The sequence below is a fragment of the Punica granatum genome, chromosome 8 (assembly GCF_007655135.1).
Source record: "Punica granatum isolate Tunisia-2019 chromosome 8, ASM765513v2, whole genome shotgun sequence".
Taxonomy (NCBI): Eukaryota; Viridiplantae; Streptophyta; class Magnoliopsida; order Myrtales; family Lythraceae; genus Punica; species Punica granatum.
The window spans coordinates 25,418,538-25,440,468 of record NC_045134.1 but is presented as its reverse complement, the minus strand read 5'-3'; the positions used below and the strand labels follow the sequence as shown (position 1 = coordinate 25,440,468).

The window sequence follows — 21,931 nt, the reverse complement described above, 5'->3', positions numbered from 1 at the left end:
ATAATATATATATATATAAGATATAAGATCTTATTTATATTTTTTGAAAAGTAAAATCTTATCCTTATCTATAAAATATATAGAATAGAATTTGTTGTTTTGAAAGGTAAATATAATCTTACATGATTTGCTATTGCTATCTATTAAAAGATATACATTCAATTTTTGGATTCTCTAGTTTTTATTTAAAATAACGTTCTATTCCATTTACATATGATTTTTTTTATAAAATCTGAATGGGTAGTGTTTTTATTATATACTAGAAAAACTCGTGCGATGCTGCAGGTTGAATTATTTCTCTATCAAACTTTTACTTTGTCATATTAGTTTATGTAATAACCGGTATAGCAATAACTAATGATAAAAAATATTCATGGGTAAAAATTATGAATTGTTCTTCAAACAATACAAACTTAACTACATGAATTTAGATGAAAAATAAATAAATCTATGCAACTTTTTTTCAATTTAAATGCGATTACTCATCTAAATAAAACGACAGCTTAAACTGCTTGTAAGCATAACCTTTGAATTATAAGAAAGTAATAGAGTTTGAAGGGAGAGAAAACCGTAAAGAAAGAGCAAGAAGGGGAGGAAACAGAATACAGAACTTGTAGTTTTATATATATATATATATATATATATTTTCACAGTTAATAGGATTTTATACCATAAATTAAGAGAAAATAGTAGAAACACACCATATATGAACTATTTCATTCTCAACCTCAAATCAATAAACATATTACATTGTGCATATTTCGAATTTTTCTCTATAATTTAATAATTTTATAAAATATACATGCTTTCTTAAAAATTAAATGCGAAAATTCTCTTCCTATCAATTAAAATATTCCACTGTAATTTACATAATATATATATATATATATATTAACAAACGGCATATATATATATATTGTATATTTCAGTATATATCCACTTTTCTTAATAATTAAATAATAAGAAAATGTTCCTAGTATAACTATAAATACTACAATTTTCTTCCTATCTATTAAAGTATTTCTATATATATATATATATATATTAACAAACGGAATCCGTATATATTGGATATTTCACTATATATCCACTTTCCTTGATAATTAAATAAGAAAACATTATAAATATATTTTTCGATTACATTATGAGTATAAATTTAATTAGGACCATCTATATGAGAATATTTCTTTAATAATAAATATAATAATAATCTCCTTAGTATAATTTATACGATAACATGAGGAAATTCAATTTAAGTTTTAAAACATGTGATGGTGCGAGAGGCTAGCTCAAGCCCTTGTTTATATATATATATAGATTGTGTCGATGTACATAAACTCTGAAAAAAAAAGTTCAAAATTTGTTTCGATGGCAGTTTGGGCCCATTGGGAACTCCGTCAAAATGCGAAACCTCGGAGACCGGTCAGGTCTTGTGGTCCAGACCGGATGATTAGAGCCTTTGGCCCCTTCGGCCATAATGCTTTGTCCATCGCCCGTACATCCCCAACCCTTGTATTCCGTTCCATATCGTCTTTCGTACATCTTCAACCCGGGAAATGGTTGGACCACCTTTGAGAACTCGTACCGATACATTTATGTTTCGAAGCATGCAGAAAGCGCGCATCGTTTGATGCACAACTCCAGATCGGTTTATTAGATCAATGATCCAGAGCTTCAATGCTAGAGCAGCGTTCAACCCCTTCATAGCACCGGTGTAATCACAGGAGAAAACAAGCACACTCGTGATGTTGCCTTCAGTGAAACAATGAATATCAAATAACAAGGCATTCTGCTACAGGTACAACATCAGTAAACATAGTACATCCAAGAAAGACTTAAATAAGTTTGTGGAACTACAGAGAAGGCAGACCAGAACGCGCTCCCTTCGGGACGGATTTCGCGTTACCCGAAATGCAAACGGCTTAGACCATACGTTATGTCATGCTGCCGAATGGAAGGTTTTTTTCCTCTGATGCCTGGAAAACGGTGACAGGGACAAAATATGTCTCTCTCAATGCTGGAAGCACTAATTTTAGTGCATCCTACTGCTTGGACCACAATTGCACTTACTAGAAATTGCAGACAAAGAATCAAACCCCCATGGCAAATCACTATCATACCATTCCTCTGTCATTTCACATTGTATTTTTCTCGATCTCAAAATCATGTACAAACATGTATTTACTTATTTACCTGTTTTCGGTTTTTCCCCAGAGGACAAGGAAAGAATTCTTACTTTGCTTTACAATTGTACATCAAACGAACCTCTTCTCGTCATTTCCTTTTCCTGTCATCGTTTTCTCTTTCAAGAACCACGGGGGCAGCGGGTATGCTGAACCACCACTCCCTCAACCTCCTCATCCACCTCTCTGTGCTCGCCCTCCTTGGGGGGGAATATCTCGTGAATGCCTCCAAAAACACCATGAGCATGATATATTTTGAGGGTAGAAATGCGAGAACAAGGGCCGAGACCAACAGAGTAACTGCGAGTTTCTCGCTCGCCTATTAGAATGCAGAAATGTTAATCGTGACTGTTATGGATATGGAGCAAAACAAGACGCTGTTTGGTGTTATAAGAAAGGGGGAATACCCGTGGATAAATGGACATCATGAGGGCGCGTAGTTTTAGCAGGACGATGTTCCCATCTTGAATGAAGCCTTCTGCCTGAGAGATTGCGGTTTGAACAGCGAGAAGCTGCTCCATGGTGTTCATTGGTGGAGGGGCTATTACCTTGACCTTTTGTGCATCCTTCTCTTGGTTCAAATACTTCGTGAGGACCATAAAAACTGCTATGAAGATGCACATAAGAGCAACTGCATAACCAAGAAGCCCCCTGCGGGAAAGTAAGCTAAAATGTTAAATAACTAGTCTGATTTTGCAAAAGATGGAAACTTCATCTTTGGGGGCGATGAACAATTATGGAGTAAAATTTCTACAATGGTTAGTACCTGTAGATGATAAAAGCGCCTACCAAACAAAACATTAAGGACTTTAAAGGATCATCCCAAGAAAACAGAGACAGAAGCCAGTTTCCAATCTCAGTAAGAGGAAGGAGTAGTTCCTGCAAGCATGTAAAAATTAAGGTGTCTTGAAATTCAAACAGGATATGTTGAACAGTATGTAGAACTTCAGCATCATTAAATGAGGTATACAACAGCTTCCGGTCTTTAGTCCTGAACCTAAGTCATGGTTAACACAAATGGCTATTTAAACAAAGCATACGTTAGTAGAGCGGGGGGCCGGGGGGGAAGGGGGGGAATGGGGTGGGGTTTAAGAAGTAACATCTCCAACAAATACAAGCCATACCTTCATCACCGCCATGTTGGTGTCAATCCCATCCACTTTGACTCCATCAACTGTTGCTTGGGCCACCGCCACCTTTTTATAACTATTTCTTGATTCCTTAATTGCCCTCTCTAGAGAGGTCAGTTGCCCAACGGCAATCTCTCCAAGAACCAGTCCTCCTTCACTAGGACTACTCAAGCTACTACTACTCCCTCCGAACACAAACCCTAAGTTTGAAACCATTGCAAGGGATGAAACTGAGTGCATTCCACTCCCATCAACACTCCTTGGACTATTAGTCCTATCCAATTGAGAAGATGACATGTTCGCAAGTGCCTCAAGTATCAGGTCGCCACCTGGGAGTTGGTCACAAAGGTTGAACATGAGAAGAGTTTCACATTTAAGAGGGGCTGTGGATGTAATTTCCTGCAGGGCTTGTACTCGCAGGATTCCGAGAACAGCCTTTGAGAGGGCCTCATTCCGTTCCATTCCTTTAATCTGGAACTTGTTTATGAACCTATGTGCATATAAGATCTCTCTGATTATTGCCAACCAATAATCACGTCGTCCATGTCCTTTAAGCTCGGGAAACTCAACGACAACCGGTTCGGATCTACAATTAAGACGAGCAAAACTTAACTCCATGCAGCAAAACGATAAAAGGAATCGATAAGAAGAGTGTTAATATCATTGGGATGCAAATATACAAATTCAGCCTTACAAGGAAATTGATTTATATAGCACTGCCTTGTCAAACAATCGAGTTCCCCATGGTCCAGTTAATTCCGGTTTGACGATCTGTTTCAAGTCTTCTGATAAGTCATATCTCTTTGGTTTGTCATAAGATACGACTCGGAGAGCTTCAAAATAAAGTGCGTGATCCGTCAAAATCAACCTTCCTGCAGGAGAACATACAACAATAGACAAGAATGGCAATGCTACATTATAGGAAGACAGTCTGGGAAGCTCAACTCAAAAGGATATTGGTTCAGGTGCTAACCGGGCCATGTAGACATGCCAACATGTTCAAGAACGGGTTGAGTGGTGACAGTTCCATCTACTTCGAGGATCTGCTCACCTTTAGACAACCGTGACGCTGAAAGGAGGGATGACTCAGTCTGGGCCTTTAGTCTTTTTATGGCTCTATAAAGAAAAAAGAAGAAAACATATTAAAAGCCCCTTAATGATTTTCTGTGTAGCTTCACAGAAAGAAAGAGTTGAGCATTGCTGAAGAAGAGGAACCTCAAACGAGAAATGTAAGGAACGAATTATACCTCTCCAAGCCCGTAATGTACTTATCGTAGACAAAAAAATGAAGCCTCCCACCAGTTGAAGCAGTAAGAACCTCAAACAGGTTCTCACTAACAACCACATTTGCAATAAGAGGAACCGCAGGGGCTACGCGAGAGAAAGCCTCTACTCCAACTGAAACATCCTCATCCATCTGCAAAATGACAAGGACACAAATTATCATTAGAGCATGTGTAATCTCAAATTATCATTAGAGCATGTGTAATCTACATTTGTATTCCCAAAACTGACTCTCATGTCTCCTTAATAGTGCTAATTGACCATAATTTTAATAGCAGTAAAAGAAAACAGAAACTGACATTGACTACAGGTTGATTAGCTGCAGTGGGAGTCTCCCAAGCTACCATCATATCATAGGTCAGGCGCCTGAACCTTTTATCACTGAGATGGCCACTTGCTTGGATAGAAAGAGCTAAAGCCCTAAAGCAACAATACTCCAGAAAGTTTCTTGCATACACTGAAGGATGTTTTATGGAGTCTGATGCCTCTCTGTTAAAGCTCTCCTGAAGCTCACTTGTTGGCATTTCAAGGATCCTGCACCATAGCTGTCACAGTTACAAATCAACTTGATTATATTTCTTCTTCAAAAGAACAGTGGAAATACAGCGTAACCAATTATGCTTACTTTGAGCATCTACGAACGACTATATTTGCAACTGTAGAGAGCTCCGGTATCCAATTCTTCTGAGCAGATGGAGACCTTCCCATCTCCTCAAATTCTTCATCAAACGAAGCCCGGCTCCCCAGCAACCATTTAAAGGAGCTATCTCTCACAAGACCCTCAAGCATGTTCCTTGTCTTGCTCGCCACCGCCATCTCAAAGTTATCCCCCACTACACCATCAAAAACATGAAAACCCACAGGCCAATTCCCCTATTAGTAATCAATCACCCAAGCTACAGGCAGAAACCTTAGCTCTCAGGCAAACCACTTCAAGAATATGAAGAATCAAGATTTCGATAAAACCCATCTCTTGAAGTCCGATAAAAACCAAGAAGAAATTGCCTAAAAAAGTGCCACAATCTCTGAATATTTTTCTTTTCTTGAAGCAAATCCCGATACCAAACAACCAATTCAGATGATCACACAACAAACACATCAACTGTCCCAACAACATTATGCTGGAAATCACATGATCTGGGACACTTCATCCATCAGCTTAGTCAACACTAAACTCATCAGAAATCTCAAGTATCAAAAAGCGCAATTGCGAGACGATAGAGCGGAATTCTGTCATAACCTCAAAAGGGCAAACGGCCCAACTACCTCAGCTTATTGCTCCTACCCAATTCCAGTTCTTAGTAAAGTCGACACCTTTTTGGATACCCACCCGATATTATGCAAAGAAGAGACTTCACCGCCAACCCATTTCGCGAATTTTCCGAGAATTAAATGCCGTGTGCTGCCACGGCAACAGCAGAAGTGGTGGGTAAGCTTCCGAAGGCAGCAGCTTCTGAAGTGGGCATTCAATATGCCGTCGCCTTGATTTGGGGTCTATCGAACCTCAAAGAAGAGCTTTCCACGCGCAGAAAGAGAGAGAGAGGGGAAGAGAGGTGACGCAGGGAGATTGGAGGGGGGGGGGGGGGGGGGGGGGGGGGGGGGGGGGGGGGGGGGAGGGAGGGAGGGAGAGATCATCACATCAGTCGTCACGGACTCTCCTCGTCGTCTTCGATATCCAAATATTTTATTTTCTTCATCGGTGAGTTATTTTCCATTTTCTTGTTAAACGGTGGGAATTTGGTGGAATAACACCCCCGGATCTTCGACACGTGTTCTTCTGCTATTGGCTGTACTGGAGTACATTTGGGCCGTTTGCTTGTGGAGAATTCGTCACTTTTCATAGAAAATTTTCCAAGAAAATTGAGAACTGTAAAATGAATGTATTTCACATAAAAATAAAAGATTAAAATGATTCTAAAAAAATTTCATGAATGACAAATCAGACCCCTATTTGTATTTCGTAGGATCCAATGACCGATCATTACCCTATTTGTATTCCGTCGGGTAAGGGACCAATTAAGCCCTTATTTATATTATGTCGGTCCAACGATCGATCAAGCCTATATTTATAGTTCATCGGTCGGTCAGACCCCTATTTATATTCCGTCAAGTTCCAATGACCGATTAGTGCCCTATTTGTATTCTTACGAATCAGTAGCCGATCAGGCTCCTATTAATATTTCACCAGTCCAACGACCAATCAATGCCCTATTTTTATCCTTTGGGGATCAACAGCCAATCAATTTCCTATTTATATTTCGTCGGGTCCAATAGTCTATCAAGCCCTTTTTATAATCAGCCGGATCGAGCAGTCTCATGACTATTATCAAACAATACTATCATCACATCAAAAGCAACATAACTCATTTACCTTAATTCTTAACAAGCACAACACCGAGATCCTCTTACTCAATTCCACTAATTTTGATCAAATAGTCTATTCATATAAAAGCAAATCTAAAATAGTCTTATTCTACTGTGGAATAAAACACTCACCTGATTAGTCCCAAAAATAAAATCATCAATTAATGTATTCAGGGTGCATGATCTTGATCTCCTGAGTCCCTATCAATTTCGATTATAAAATAAGATCACAAACAATACTAGGGCATCACTCGCGCTTTACTGCGAGAAGGAGCAAACAACTATCCTGATATAATTATGTTTTCATGCTAATTTAGTGTATAACAAATGCAATAAAGAAAATTCAATTCCATTATTAAAGTAATTAGCTTCAAAAAACAAAAGATCCGACCAACGTGAGTTGGTTTAAGTGGTTTAGTGCATGCTTCCCTTAAATAAGGTCTCGAGTTCAAATATTGTGAATGGAGAAAATCCACATTGGGAGAGCTTTACCCCTTAGTGGGCTGACCCAATTCGATTGGATTAGTCGGGAGTCATTTGCCTTCCAGATATCAAGGTTCACAAAAAAAATGAAAGAACCGACATGAGTTGGTTCAATTAGTTTGGTATTTGTTTTTCTTAAATAAGGTCTCGGAATGGAGTCTTATGTACAGAGAAAATTCATGGTTATGATAGTTTTACTCCTCAGTCGGTCGATCCAGCTGGAATTGGATTAATCGGTGCCCGTTAAACTTCTGAATACTAGGATGCATATTAAAAAAAATAGAGAGATGATATAGGAGACAATTTTATGATTGTTTACTATATAATCATAAATTTAGAAGTTATCATGGATAATATACTAAAGGGAAAAAATAAATGAAAAATAATAACATAAATATGAGATAAAAATGATTGACATTTTTTAGCTAATATGACGCTATTCATATGATATTACAATTTGCTCTTAGATTAAGTAATAATATGATATTCATACGAGACATTTTTTAGCTAATACTATGCCATTAATTAATGTAATTTGTAAGGATTTACTAAAATATATTTTGGATTTGAGAGCCTGTGAAACTAGTTTACTGAGGCTTTTGTGCCTTGTAGTTTTTTCTACTTGTTCATGATAAATAAAATATTGCGAATGAAAATGAAAAAAAAAAACTATATATAAAAATGAAAAATTTTAAAAATATGACAGATAAGAATATATGTCTATAGATTTATATAAAAAAAACCTTTTATCCTGTAATTAATTGACCCTTTATATAAAATTTGCATTAGAAAATGTGGAATAGAAAATAAATGATGCAGGTGAAGTGGATTAAGTTTCAATTCATAATTATATTTGAAATAAGAAGAGCCATCTTCCTTATTTCTGTCGCACTATGAATTTGTGGAAATAGAGAACCTTTTATTTTTTCACTCAACTGTGATTTCACGTGAAAATAATAGATACGTAAGCATTTTGAATAAAAAAGGAAGAAAGTGACGGAAACTTAATGACACGATAAGTGGTCTCCTGGAAAATACATTTCACTTTTCATTGTTTCAATGAAGCATATTATGAAACCATATATATATATATATATATATATATATTAAGTAAGGTCGTATGATTTATGAAGGATAAAAATGAAAAAAATGAAAGTTTGTTGAAAATTTTGGAAATAAAAAAACTTGGTGATGATTGAATGAAAAATGAAAAAGTTTAGACAGGTGGCAAGCTAATGAAGTCATGGAGAAATTTTAACATATTGTTTGTTATTGTTGTGTTATTTGTTAAATTTGATAGGTTGACATTTATCCATGATAAACAAGAGTTTAAGTTGTATCAGTAGCTAATAAATTTCTTCCTCTCGAGATACACATCCGCAATTCATTATCTTACACTAAAATTGCACCAACACATTTCGTGCACTTTGGAAGTTAATCAACAATGATTTTGATAGACCTTTCGGGAAAAAAAAACAAAAGAAATTGTCCCCCGGCAGTATCTCCGCTCATCGAGATAAATCTTTAATTATGTATTGTTTTGGTAATTAAGCTTAATTACCATAGCAGATTACGAAGGTGTTTCGACTGGGTGAAACTTATTGAGTAGTAAATACATAAATCATATTATACCTAAGGTTAATAATAAATTTTTCACATTTTAATAGTTTTACCACGTACTTTTTTTCTTAACCTAAAAATGTATAAATTTTTTCGATTTGATAATAATTCTAGTACGATATCAATTTCTTGTTAATTTGGACGAAAAATGCTGACGTGTAAGTTGAGTGGGATCCACTATATTTTTTAATAATAAAAATATTTTAGAAATTTAAAAAGAAAAAAAAAGAAAGCAAAATCGGGGAGGAAGGTTGGTAACCGACAGCCAAGCCTCGTCGCCAGTCATAGAGGGCGACAATGTTGGGCGGAATCGAGGCCCTCACTCCTGGAATTGGGATAACCCAAAGAGGCCTCCACAGCCGGTCACTGCCTATCCTTCCTGATTTTGCTTTTTTTAAAAAAAAAAATTCTTTTTCTAAAATAATTTTATTATTAAAAATATGGTGGGTCATACTCAACCTGCATGTCAGCAATTTTCGTCCAAATTAATGAAAAATTTGATGCCATGCTATAATTATTATCAAATCGAAAGTTTGTATATTTTTAGATTAAGAAAAAAATTCGTGCTAGAATAGTTAAAATATGAAAAGTTTGTGCTTTTTGTTATTATTAATCGTATACCTAATAAGATTAACTTTTATATATTAGATTTTAGTGGTACCTCAAAGTTTCACATAGTATTAGAACGTAGTTGTAATACATTGTATGTGTTTGCCTCAAGCCCACACATGAAGAGGAATATTGAGTAATAAATACATAAATCACATTGTGTCTAACAATATTAACTTTTTAGATTAAACAGTCGGAAGTAATCGCCTCGAAATCTCATAAAATTAGGCTAGGTCAAGCCAAGTATTGTGAGTATCGATCGCCTATCTAGTCCGTGTTTGCCAAGCGCCATTTCCCAATGATGCAAAGGAACTTTTTGGCTTTTACTTTACACTAGAGTATATTCCGAGCAATGCCGCTGGACCTGAAAATCTTTTTATCAATTTTTTTTTACTTTATCATGATAGTTTGCATAATAATCAATATATATAGTGTCACATGGCATAATGCGGAAGAGATTTTAGTTTATTTAAGGAAAAGATATAAGAAAATAGCATGAGTATACCTATTGGTGCTAAGTAGGTTTATCTCTCAAAGGAAGAACCAACACAAACACTTTCATATTAAAGTCCACCTTATTCTTCTCTGTTTATCATTCAATGAGAAACAATGAAAAAAATAACTTCCCTGACCACCACCCATTAACTTCCTAGCTAATTCACATAAGAAGAATCGATTGAACCAGCTAGTAACTTCAAACGAAAACAAGTTCCATTTCCCTCCCTCCCTCGCTCTCTTTGTGTTTCTTATCCAATCAGAGCAGCAGCAACAAAACAAAAATAAACAAGCAAAAATATAAAAGCATGGGTGGAAAATCGGACATATACACGTATTTATATATATACACACACACTTAATTGCACCTACAATAGAAAACATAATATAATATAATATATGCGTGGTTGTGTAGGACCTCACATTAAATATTCACAAAACTAACCGTAAAGTAAATGTTAAAAACTGAACAGTTAAAAACTAGCCGTTAAAAAATAATTGTTAGAAACTAGTCATTATAGGATATGAACGTCCAAAAGGCACCAAATCGGCCAAGATGAAGGGTGAAGGAAAATCAGAGGCGTCCAAGGTTGGAAATTTGCTCGAAGAGATTGAAGCAATGAAGTCCTCTATAGCTAGGAACATAGATGAATTCAAAAATCTCAAGGAAAAGGAGCATCACATGCAACTCAAGGAGGAAGACATGCAACTCATTTTTGCAGACACCTCTACAATGACTGAACAAGTACGAGAGATTCATGCTAAGCTGATAAAGAAATTTATGGCGAAGTAATCGTAAGTTAAGCATTGATTGTACTGTAACGCTTGTCTTTTATATCTAAATTATGTGCTAAAATTTCAATTCTGTAATGTAATGTCGTGTTTTAAATTATTAATCAATTTAGTCATTTGAAAATTTTTCTTATAAAGCTAGTTCTTCCAAAAATTAATGTTGCGTTTGGTTTCAAAATAAGATTTTAAAATTAAATTTTGATTTTGAAAAAAAATGGTATAAATGGTTATGTATAGGATCCATCATTTGACTTTGTATGAGTTATTTTATTTTGTTGTGGAAAAAATAGTGGTATAAATAAGGTCCACCCTTTGACTTTGTATGAATTATTTTGTTTTATTGTGGATAAAATCATATCTCACAAACAAGCCATAAATGTTTAAAAAACTAGCAGTTAAAAAAAAACATATCTAACAAAGTAGTTGTTCGGGGAAAAGGCTTATAAATATGGAGCACCACTCTTCCACATTGCTCACAACAATCTTTCATTCTCCTAATCTGGTGAACCTCTTGAGACTTTTCGATGAAGGTTCCGAATGAGAAGACATGTCTTCTTTCGCATTGTGGAAGCCCTCTTAGGTGTTAACACATAGTTTCCAGCAAAGGTCAATGCAGCAGGCATAAAAGGCATATCCTCGCTAGTTTGTGCGGTCTGAGTAATTTTTTTTTTTACAATACTCGAACCCAATCCTGTAAGAAACATATTTCAATATTTTAGAATCGGACCTTAACTTGTTGAGTCCCGAAACTGAAACCTACTCGAAACCTCTATTATACTCCAGGTTTCGCGTACCATGTTGAAACCTGTAAATTTTTTTGTCTCGCTAAATAAAACTAAAAATATCTCATCCATTATCATTAATCACGCAAAATAGAATGTCAATATAGATTTATATCTATTTTAAATCAGTGACCATATTTTTTAAATATAGGAATATATGTATATAACTATATATATATAATGTGGGAAATTATTATTCGCATCCGGGTATCGGTTTCAATTTCGGTTTCGATTTTGGATACTCTATATGCAAGAATTGAAATCGGAATCGGTTTTCACCGGTTCTGTATTCTAATACCCGGATTCCATCATATTTTCAATACGAGCTACTCGGACCCCATCCTAACGAATAGGTTTCGACCGGTTCTGGATATATCCGGTATCCGTGCACATCGCTGATCCTAGCAGCAAAAATGCACAGTTGCCATGCGTATGTTAGCATACGGAGTATCAGCTAATTCTTTTGATAACTATGTGCGGATAGGCCAAACCACCGCAATTAAGTGCTTCGATAAGTTCGTTGAAAATGTGATTTTGGTACTTGAGAGTGAATACTTGCAAAAAGCTAACTCAAACAATGTCCAACGCTTGCTACAGATGGAAGAGGACCGTGACTTTCCTGATATGATGGGCATCATTGACTGCATGCACTGACAGTAGAAAAATTACCTGAAAGCATGGAAAAATATGTACCTGAGTGGTTACCATAGGGTTCCAACTATACAGGCGGGCTTGGTGGAACACTCCTAGCAATTCAACAATACTCTCTAGATTACCACTTTTAGTTATGTAATGTTTCAATTATGCAATATTATTGACCATGTACTCTATTTTATAATGTAATGTTTAAAATTGTGCAATGTTATTGTTAATCATGTAAATTTTAAAAGTATTTTAAAAAAATTATCCGTGAATTTATCATTTGAAATTTAATTATCAATAAAAAATTTCAAAAAAATTAAAATTTTGTACTATTATCCAACTCAAAAATGAAATTGCACAATAAAAAAGAAAGTATTTAAAAATTATGTTGATTTCTTTTTTTTTTTTAATATGAAAATCATTTGGGACCAATGGTCCCTTCCATTGGATAAAATAGCCCCAATTTTTCCACAGTTCCAATTTGTATGAGTTAACGTCTATGTTGCACACATTAGTGTCGAAATTGTAACCCAAAAATGGGACTCCCTTTGAAAATGCTCTAAAGGTTCAAAAATCAAAACATCTACATGACAGGTGGCGGGCATAATTACCCGCGAGTGTGAGCGCATCGGATTCCACTCTCTCTCTTACTCGTAAAGCCCAGAAGTTGATTTCGGCACTTGGTTTTGGCACAGGCCCATCAATTGAAGTAAAAAAGGGCCGAATTTATGGGCTTGTAAGTCGGCCCAACACATTTTCTTCCTTTGACAAATTAAATTTTTTTGGATAGACCTTTGACAGTTTATATTAATTATTAATGAAATATAGTTTTTTTTTCCTTTTTACTTCTTTTATAACGAAGGGTTATAGCCTTACACAATCTCTATCGTGATTATTAGCTTACTTTTGCTCGTTGTATTCCTTTGAATCTCGGCCCCGTCTATTTACCAAAAAATGGGGGGTTGTAACCTTTTATATGACACAATCAGCCAGTGGAGCGGCAACGATTATTGAATGATATCGATTCAGGAACCTTAATTTGTATGATATGCTAATGGTAGATCTTTCGCTATGTCATATAACAAGGGAGGCAAGATTTCTGACGAGCTGTGAACCACGTGAGTCTCACTTCATATATAAGGGCAAACTAAGGACAACACCAACTCCATTCATCTTCAGTCAGAGATCGATCCTCGCAGTTTTTTTTTTTTAATCACGTGTCCCATATTGAGAACGCTGGTGTTGATGTTGCACACCAACCATCATAGAATTCCACGCAGATCTTGCGTAAGTTAGATTATTTACCGCCACTACTAACACGAATTTAAGATATGGTTACAAGAAAATATAAGGTTATCGCACATATATCGAGCTAAAACGAAGCAAAATTCGAATGGCTGCTTGGTGCACACATCGATCAATGGGGTGTGGGGACACAATAGAGGGCAAAACCCTAGTGATTGGTATCGATCGACTAGCAAACAAGATTTCTGACTAGCTAACTACTGACTCCCACTTCCAACACCCAATGATGATTGGTATTGTGAATTTGAGTGCAAAGGGAAAGGGGGGGAAAGGAAGATTGAATCTTGATGATGAGCCCTCTCTCCATGGTGTGCTTGTTGGGATCCTTGAACTTGCCCCATCTATGGGCAATATGGTATAATAGTTCTCTTCTCAAACCTCACCTAATCATCCATATCATATGTGTGTGACCCCCAATCTCAATTTCGAATACGACCCCTTCCCTCATTTAGTTCCCGTGGGACCAAGTTCATATTGAAAAAATTTAATACCAAACATGCCGATCGATATTACATGTATTTTACTTGTCATCTTATAGAGCAAGTTTGAATGGAGTGTGCAATTACGGATTTTCATTATTAAGATGACTGACTACTAGTATTGGATCGGTTTTATCCATCATATCACCATGAGCACCTGAAGGATGTATTTGGTTTGTCGGGTCCTACGACACCTCCTAGTTCATGCACTTGGCTCCAAGGGACATGCAAGGGGGAGATGGTCAAAAGGGGGTCAAAGGAAAAGATTTCACTCGAAGAAAAAGTGGCTTTGGATGGTTCATTACCTCTTATCATTTAAGGGAAGCCATATTGGAGTACCCACATTTGCCCTATCTTCCTTTAGATCATGTTATGGCCCATTCAAGCTGTCCTCTCTTTTTTCCTTCTCCCAATTTCTTTGATGCAATGCACCTGTCTGCCTTCTTCTAATTAATCAATTTTCCTCTCAATTAATTCATTAACAATTATAAAATAGGGGGCAAAAACCCAAAAATACATTCCAAGTGCTCCATATATGGGTTCTACCACCCCAATCATTCACTACATGACTTGGCAATATCCTTGAGATTTTATGCTCTTTAGCAATTGGAATTTAGGATAGGTAATTTATGCTTTCCCCCACCATGCACACATTTGTTTTAATAGCACTAATAACTTTTTTTTTATCATGCATTTATATTGATTTTGACTATTATTTCTGACGTACAGTTTGCCATGTCTTATTGTAAAATTGGAATTGAATTATAAAGTATATACTTGATCATCAGGTCGCTTGAATAAATTTGGAAACTTTGTCATGTAAAGATTGGGATCCACAAAACTTTTAGGACATGGATTTATCAAGTGGCACATTGTCCCCCCAATATTATTTGGGTGGCCCTTTGGGTCTACACAGGATGAGTTTCAGGTCTCTCCAGGGGGGCATTGGACGTATGTACATTTTCCAATATATATACATGTACACATGCTATATTACAAAGTTACATTAAAAATAATTGATCACCCAAAATAAATAATACGAATTTGAACTATTCATGGATCGCATATGTTGTTTTTTTCTTGGTTATAACTGCAAGATGCATCAGACAACAACTAGAGGTGTATGTTTATGGCATATAGAATTAGAAGAGAGGTCGATTTTACCGACAAATAGGAGATTTTATACAAGTTGTTCGAAAACAATTATATGTATTGTAATTAATTCAGATGGTACTGACCCTACAAAACATTTGGAGCTACTCATTGATGCTTCATGGAAAAGGGATTTTTAAAGTAGTATTTCTTTATAATAAATAAATTAATTAATTAAAACACAGTGACCTTGACATGAAATATATATTGAAACTAAAAAGCAATTTCTTTGCATTAAATTATTTTTCTTAGCTTATCATCAAATTTAAAAATTATTTAAAATTATCGTGCATATGAGATATAAAAGATGTCCCCTGGCACATGTATATATTTTAGTTAATAGAAAACTAATACAATATGTTTAATTAATCTTGATTTACAATTTATTAAATAACCACTTTTTATTCTTCTACTTCACAAAATAATTGAAAAGGGGATAAAGAAGGTCAAATTAATTAGGAAATTGATGCAACTCATGACCCCATAAAATTGAATTATATATATGTATGGACGCGCTCGATGGAATTCTGTCTAGGAAGGGACGAAAATGGTCAAAGAGGCCAAGTACAAAGGCCACGTCTCTCTCAATTTAACTGCATGCTAAGGGGAAGGGGAAAAAAATTTGGGAAGGAATATAAAAGGATATATATATATATATATGTATGTGTGTCTGTGAAATTTCATTTCAGAATGTCCAAAAATCATTTATATGGACCATGCTGCAATCACTGTGCGATAATGAACATTCATGAAGCACAACATATTTCAAGTCCAATCAAGTCATTTTCATGTTCATTAGTGTTTTGGCCGATTTGGGTCTTTGCTTAGGGAGATATCTTGTCTGATTTCCGACTTTTATTTATTTAATTGATCTTAATCAAGCTAATTAAATTAGATATATATATATATATTCGACCTACAATATACTAATAATAATAATAACACATTAGTTAAGATGTTTAATAAAGTAATTATGAAATATAGCTATATATATATGTTTCCAAAGTTGTTACCTCGATACGAATTTTCTTGCCCTGATTGGTTGTAGAAACGAAATGCTCGAAGTGCGATCTGCACATCAAAATATTGTTTAATGATCTTTATGCATTTTTTTTTCTTTTATACTTGGATGAGACCGAATGTAATGTTTCGTGACTGTTATAAATTGTAGTTATTGTCCGCCCCCGACACCTATATGGGACTAGGTTCGGGCACATTTCTGCTGATATACCAAAAGAACAACCCGATATATAAGGAAGGATGTGTAATTCTTCCAAAGTCAGTAAAACATGTACGTAATCTTCTCAATTAATACAACATATCGACAAACACGCCTAATAATCTTAACCTAGCGAGTAAAAACCGATAACACGACCGAGCAACTCCATACACAATTAAAGTTGTTCTTTCCCCTTTTTTACTTCTGTATATGATCAAATGCCCTCAAATTAATGAGGTTAAGGTTACAAGAATGAATCTTTCTCATGGTGTGAAAAGATATATATATGTAATCTTGAAGACTAATTAATCTTCTTCTTCTTGATCTGTTTGTATTGGCAATTGGGAAACCATAGATGTAGTAAGCCAGCCTTAGGGGTGCCATGGTGATGATGTTGAGTGGAAGTTATTAGATTGATGTCCTGATCCATTGCTCCCTTCTCTAGCCATCCTCTGCAACTCTTTTGCTTCCCCTGCCATTGCCCTCTGCACCCGAAACCCGATATCAAAATCCTTTCTTTCGCGATTCGATTGGATATGTATGCATAACATCGCAGAACATATATATAGCTGTTATATATTTAATTCATCACACCTGCATTTTGTCAATAGCATCTGACTCTGAGTTGAAGTCATAGAATGAACTTGCTGCTGTGAGCTTCATTGATAGGAACTGAAACACCAGAAATATTCATTTATTGCCTCTTTTTGGAGGATAACTTATAATTAATCAATTCTCAGTAAATAATGGTCAATTAATACTTATCCCAAAAAAAAAGGTCAATTAATTTATTTATCTAGGTTGTTCATCTGCCTCACCTCAACCTGATTCTGCAAGGACTGCACATAGTTAATTATCTCATCCAGCATCACTGCCAACCCCATCGTCTGCAGCATCGGTTAATCGTTGATGATCAGTCGATTAATCAACACAAGAATTTTAAATATAACAAATGAATTAAAAAAATGTGGTTTTAACCTTGTAACATCCTGGGACAATGTCTTGCAAGCATCTGAGCCTCTCATTGATTTTCCCTCTTCTCACCTGTTTCCATTAACAATAAATATGAAAAAAAGGTTAATTTTATATTCATGATTATGGGGAAAAAAAAGATATTATATGGTAAATTAATTTCTGAAGCATTTTTTTTTTTTCGGGTGGGTTTACCCTTTCGGCTAAACTGTGGCTATCAGTGGCTTGTCCTCTTCGAGCTCTGACATGGACCACTTCCTTTCGTTTCTCTTCTTGATGTTCTTCTACTTTCTCACTGTTCTTCATCCTCTTTGATCTTCCCGAGCCCTGCAACATTTGCACCGAAGAAATCAGAGACGAGATCAATCGATTGACTGCTGCCATGGAATATCTTCCGGCAAAAATATCCCGGAAGCCAGAAAAGGAGGGCTTACGGTCTTCCGCTTAGCCCCCAAACCAGAAGCAGGTGGAGAATGGGACGAGACCCCGGAGCTGCTCTCGGAAGCATCAGCAGCCTTCCTCTTTCTCGACTCGCAGAGCTGATCATTTCCCATCGCTGGCACCGTGTGGGGAGCAAGCCCCGGAACCTGCTCTCCGGCTGGGTGGAACACTATTCCAGGAAAAGTGTCCGCCAAGCTTCCCGCAAACTCAGGGAAAATCATGGGATGATTCTGGAAGTTTAAGGTTGAAGGGAGGATAACTGATGATGCGTCTAGGATAGTGGTTGTTGGTGTAGGATTATTCAGCTGATCCGTGAAGTGAAAGTGATCCATGCTTGGATCCATTTCCAGGAAACTGGGAATCGGTGGTGTTCGGAGGTTATGGAAATCCGATCCTATCGATGGCGGTGCGTAGTCATGAGCCATGGAGAGACTTTGAGGATCTTGGAGATGTGTTTTTGTTATATTTGTTGTTGCTGGCTGTTGTTTGCAGCAGCTCAAGTAGGGAGTTTCTTTTATGGATAAGGAGATTGGCACTATGGAGTATGGGATTCCATCTATTTATATGCTCAAAATCTTATGGAAAATGGCTAAATGGGCTTCCTTCCCTCTCTTTCTCTCCTGTTCTTTGCTTTCATTTTAAATTTTTTTATATATTTAATTTTGTTTCGCTGCGATCGCGAGATATTATCAATAACGAGATATTATCAATTTATTAATTGAAATTGATCCCTACTAGAACAATCATTTGTACTAACCAAAAAATACTTTCATTGAGTATCAAACTCATATATTATAAATAATATCATTTGCCAGCTACGTTGCACCTTTAGTCATCTTCTTATGAACATATGAAGAAGCCACGTGGCAATTCAAGTTTCTGGGGTTGTGTCCCCTTTGTGGGGCTATCTTTATTCATTCATGGGATTATCCACTGATTAGGGCAATCCTTCCATAAACTTTTGGGGCCCTCATCTCAAACTGTATATGTATGAGTGATTGATTTATTTTTTCTTTCACGTTGATTTCAAGGTCTTTTGAATTTATACAGTTGACTAATTCTAATTCAAGTCAGTCCAATTATAACAGGTCATTTTTTTTTAATGGGATCTAGTATGTTCATACAGGTTTGTAACTCTGCGAAATCGGTTTAATTCCTTGAAAAGGGAGGGATATATGAATTGTCTTTCAATGCTAAGATGGGAAGAGTACTTTTTGCTAGGACCATGTTGCCATGATAGGCTACAAGAAATGGACGAACTTTTAAGGGTTCGCTTAGCTGGTATCAAGACAATGGCTCTTTTCTTTGCAACAAGGATACAATCCAGAAAATTCGAGATATGTATTGAGGAAGAAACAACTCGAGAAATCCCACGTTGTTTTTATTACGTTATATGTCAACCAACTCCTACAAACTTAGTTGCGAATCGTAATTCCTTAAGTTGTTAGTTGAGGAAGGTTTTGTTGTAGCGCATGGTGTAACAGACTGTAAAATGAAAAATATAAGCTCCTATAATGCTTGGGGAGGGACCAAAGAAGAGGAGGAGGAGCCCATAATATTAATGATCATCATCACAAAAACAAAATCTTGTCTGAGGATATACTGTAGCTGATTACTATGTGCCACTGTTGGATATGTATGTCTGTGTCGTGCATTTGGACTAGAAATGTGATTTTCAATGTTCATACATTGCGCAGGACCATCTTACTAACGTGTTTGTGCGAAATATACAAAGATAGAATGTGTGAATTAAACAGTCAATACCTTTATCAGGACAAATTTAAGGAAGAGATGTCGGCGTTCAGTGAAGACATGCATACGCATTCTCATTACAGGAAGGAAGAAGACAACTTCAAGGCAAAACTTCGTACCTAGTAATAATCATTCGTGATTTGTCATTCCATTCTCAAGCGAGGGATATTGTACATATGCGACAATAATATAAAACGATATATCTATAATTATCAGCTATATAAGCAGAGTTATAGTAAGTTTGATTACAATATCTATGTGCTTCGAACCTACAACATATGTATGCAAATATCTCTTTATTGAAATGCCTCATTATCGGTGTTTCGCCTGGAATTTGCGATTTACTCTCCGATTGTCGTGTGGCGTTTAGATTGCCAGACATGTCAGGGTGCAGTTCCAAGATGTGAGTGAGGGCAAAATCACCGCCGTACTCATCTGGTTAAAGCATTGCACCACGGTCCCTGGAGTCTGTAGGATTAGCTAGTGATTGGGTTTTTGATGTGCTGAGGTGTGATGATGTCGGTTGGGAGATTGTAGAGGTGTTACAAACGATGTCACGACTTTCAAGGGTTAAGCCGTTTAAGTTCTCTAAGACGTGCGTGTGATGTTTAGCCCAATACTTATATGAGACGGCTCGAAAGCCAATCTGTGTGATATCAAGACGGCTTGGGAGCCGGTCTAAGTGATGATGGTCATGACTTAGGGAAGGCTCGTGAATATGTGTCTCGGCTGATTGTAGCCGAATGGATGAGCTTCGGTTAAGAAGCCTCAACTCGAGTGATGCCTCCTTATAGGTAGGTCTCGGCTAGAGGCAGTCGAAAGTGAAGTCATAGCCCTAAAGCCTCTCGTGGAAGGATAGGATCATGGTCCCCTGAAGGTCCGTGTTTGCGGGTTTTTGCTACAAGGTAGTTGAAAAGAAGAGATGAAAATTGCCAAGTTAAGACAATCTTCTTATCAAATCTCCAAGCAATCTCCACGAAATGCAATCCTCTCTCCAAGGAAACACCTCTAGATGTTGAGCAAGGGCACCGACTGTGCTTCTCTTGCCTTGCATGCACGCATCAACTCACATAGGAAAGAAATCATCGCAATCTCCTTACGTGAGTTCCCTTCCCTTGTGTATTTGGCTATTCTCATGTCCGATTTGATTCACCAAGGAAATAATTCCCAGTAGCCATGTAGAATCGTCATCCTTCCCGTATGTATATCTAGGTTCATGTGTCAATCTCGTCTTGGAAAGAATTTGGATCCTTTCCTTGTGAGATTTGTTTAGCTAAAGCTGTCAGCTAATATGAACAGATCAACCAAGCTAGAAATTACCATAATCTTCTTCTCGAATAACCAATCCACCAGTGGTTGTCTCGATCGGGTAATGCTGTGGATCCTCGAGTCGGGTCATCAAGTGCTCGATCATGGACTGCCTCTTTAAACGGGCCTCTTCATGTGTCCAATGGGAATGTGGAGTCATAAGCCTTAATTAATCCCAAAATTTGACCAACTAAGCTCGTCCAAGTGTCACGTCCGTCACGATCTCGTAACGTCCATTAGGTGCGAAAAACGGGTGTAAACAATAGGTTATTCCGAAAATTGAGGAAGTGCAATTAAAACGGTACATATGAACAATGAATCATGCAAAGACATTTGACATTTACTTGATTTGGATTCATTAGTGACATGTGAGCTGTACGTTGGGCACGTGACAGGGCATTTATTTGTTCTAGGCAAGTGTTCGGTTTCGAAGTCCTAATAAACTTCAGTTGTAACTTCTAACAAATGTGAACTTTTTCTATGGTTACAAATGAGAGCTATATGAGCCTAGAAGGGGATTTAAAAAAAAGATGAGAAGTTCTGATGATAATGAAAAATTTCGAATCCAGAACCCATCAGATTTCATATGATCATAACTGAGTATCACTTTACCGAATGACAATCTTATTTCTCGGTATATATAAAAGTTTAGGTACGGAGATATATCTTGGTGACATTATCATTGGTAGAAATTTAGGTCCATTTAAAAGCACATTAAACAATATTCACGGAAAATGACTAGAAATTCTTGCGATTAAGCTATACAACTCTTATGGAAGATTTACCAAACATAACTAGCTTGTCTATTCTTCGTCTCTGTCCAAAATATTTTTCCGGGGGGTACACTTCACCCCCCAATTGAGTCCACTTATATCATTTTGCCCACTAACATTTAGTTTATGTTTCACTTTAATAATTT

General features: G+C 36.5%; 2 protein-coding genes across 4 annotated transcripts; both read right to left on the bottom strand.

Annotated features, from left to right (window-relative positions):
* Nucleotides 1-1,753: 1,753 nt before the first annotated feature.
* Nucleotides 1,754-6,179, bottom strand: LOC116189581. Of its 3 annotated transcripts, XM_031519296.1 has the most exons (10): nt 5,928-6,179; nt 5,223-5,430; nt 4,897-5,131; nt 4,561-4,730; nt 4,287-4,429; nt 4,008-4,185; nt 3,308-3,899; nt 2,950-3,062; nt 2,591-2,834; nt 1,754-2,502 (listed from the first exon to the last, which is right to left on the bottom strand). In XM_031519296.1, exons 2-10 carry the CDS (start codon nt 5,411-5,413, stop codon nt 2,275-2,277), a joined length of 2,094 nt encoding a protein of 697 aa, XP_031375156.1. In that variant the 5' UTR covers nt 5,414-5,430; nt 5,928-6,179; the 3' UTR covers nt 1,754-2,274. The 3 variants fall into 3 exon arrangements, with proteins under 3 accessions (XP_031375156.1, XP_031375158.1, XP_031375157.1); XM_031519298.1 differs by lacking the exon at nt 5,928-6,179 and having other exon boundaries at nt 4,897-5,142; nt 5,223-5,368; XM_031519297.1 differs by lacking the exon at nt 2,950-3,062 and having other exon boundaries at nt 1,757-2,502.
* Nucleotides 6,180-16,610: 10,431 nt separating this feature from the next.
* LOC116187360 (transcription factor BEE 1) lies at nt 16,611-18,433 on the bottom strand. The gene is made up of 6 exons (XM_031516017.1): nt 17,946-18,433; nt 17,707-17,838; nt 17,518-17,583; nt 17,358-17,426; nt 17,134-17,211; nt 16,611-17,024 (listed from the first exon to the last, which is right to left on the bottom strand). The coding sequence occupies exons 1-6, from the start codon at nt 18,375-18,377 to the stop codon at nt 16,911-16,913; spliced, it is 891 nt and encodes a 296-aa protein (XP_031371877.1). The 5' UTR covers nt 18,378-18,433; the 3' UTR covers nt 16,611-16,910.
* Nucleotides 18,434-21,931: the final 3,498 nt, after the last annotated feature.

Bases quoted from the DNA above. Each gene is read 5' to 3' on its own strand.
- LOC116187360 (XM_031516017.1), bottom strand. From the start codon at position 18,377: ATGGCTCATGACTACGCACCGCCATCGATAGGATCGGATTTCCATAAC. The intron at 17,839-17,945 runs GTAAGCCCTCCT...CAAATGTTGCAG, and splicing joins TGGGGGCTAAGCGGAAGACC to GGCTCGGGAAGATCAAAGAG. The intron at 17,584-17,706 runs GTAAACCCACCC...TAATGGAAACAG, and splicing joins GCCACAGTTTAGCCGAAAGG to GTGAGAAGAGGGAAAATCAA.
- LOC116189581 (XM_031519296.1), bottom strand. From the start codon at position 5,413: ATGGCGGTGGCGAGCAAGACAAGGAACATGCTTGAGGGTCTTGTGAGA. The intron at 4,731-4,896 runs GTCAGTTTCTGT...GTCATTTTGCAG, and splicing joins CTAATCAACCTGTAGTCAAT to ATGGATGAGGATGTTTCAGT. The intron at 3,900-4,007 runs GTAAGGCTGAAT...TCTTAATTGTAG, and splicing joins CTATATAAATCAATTTCCTT to ATCCGAACCGGTTGTCGTTG.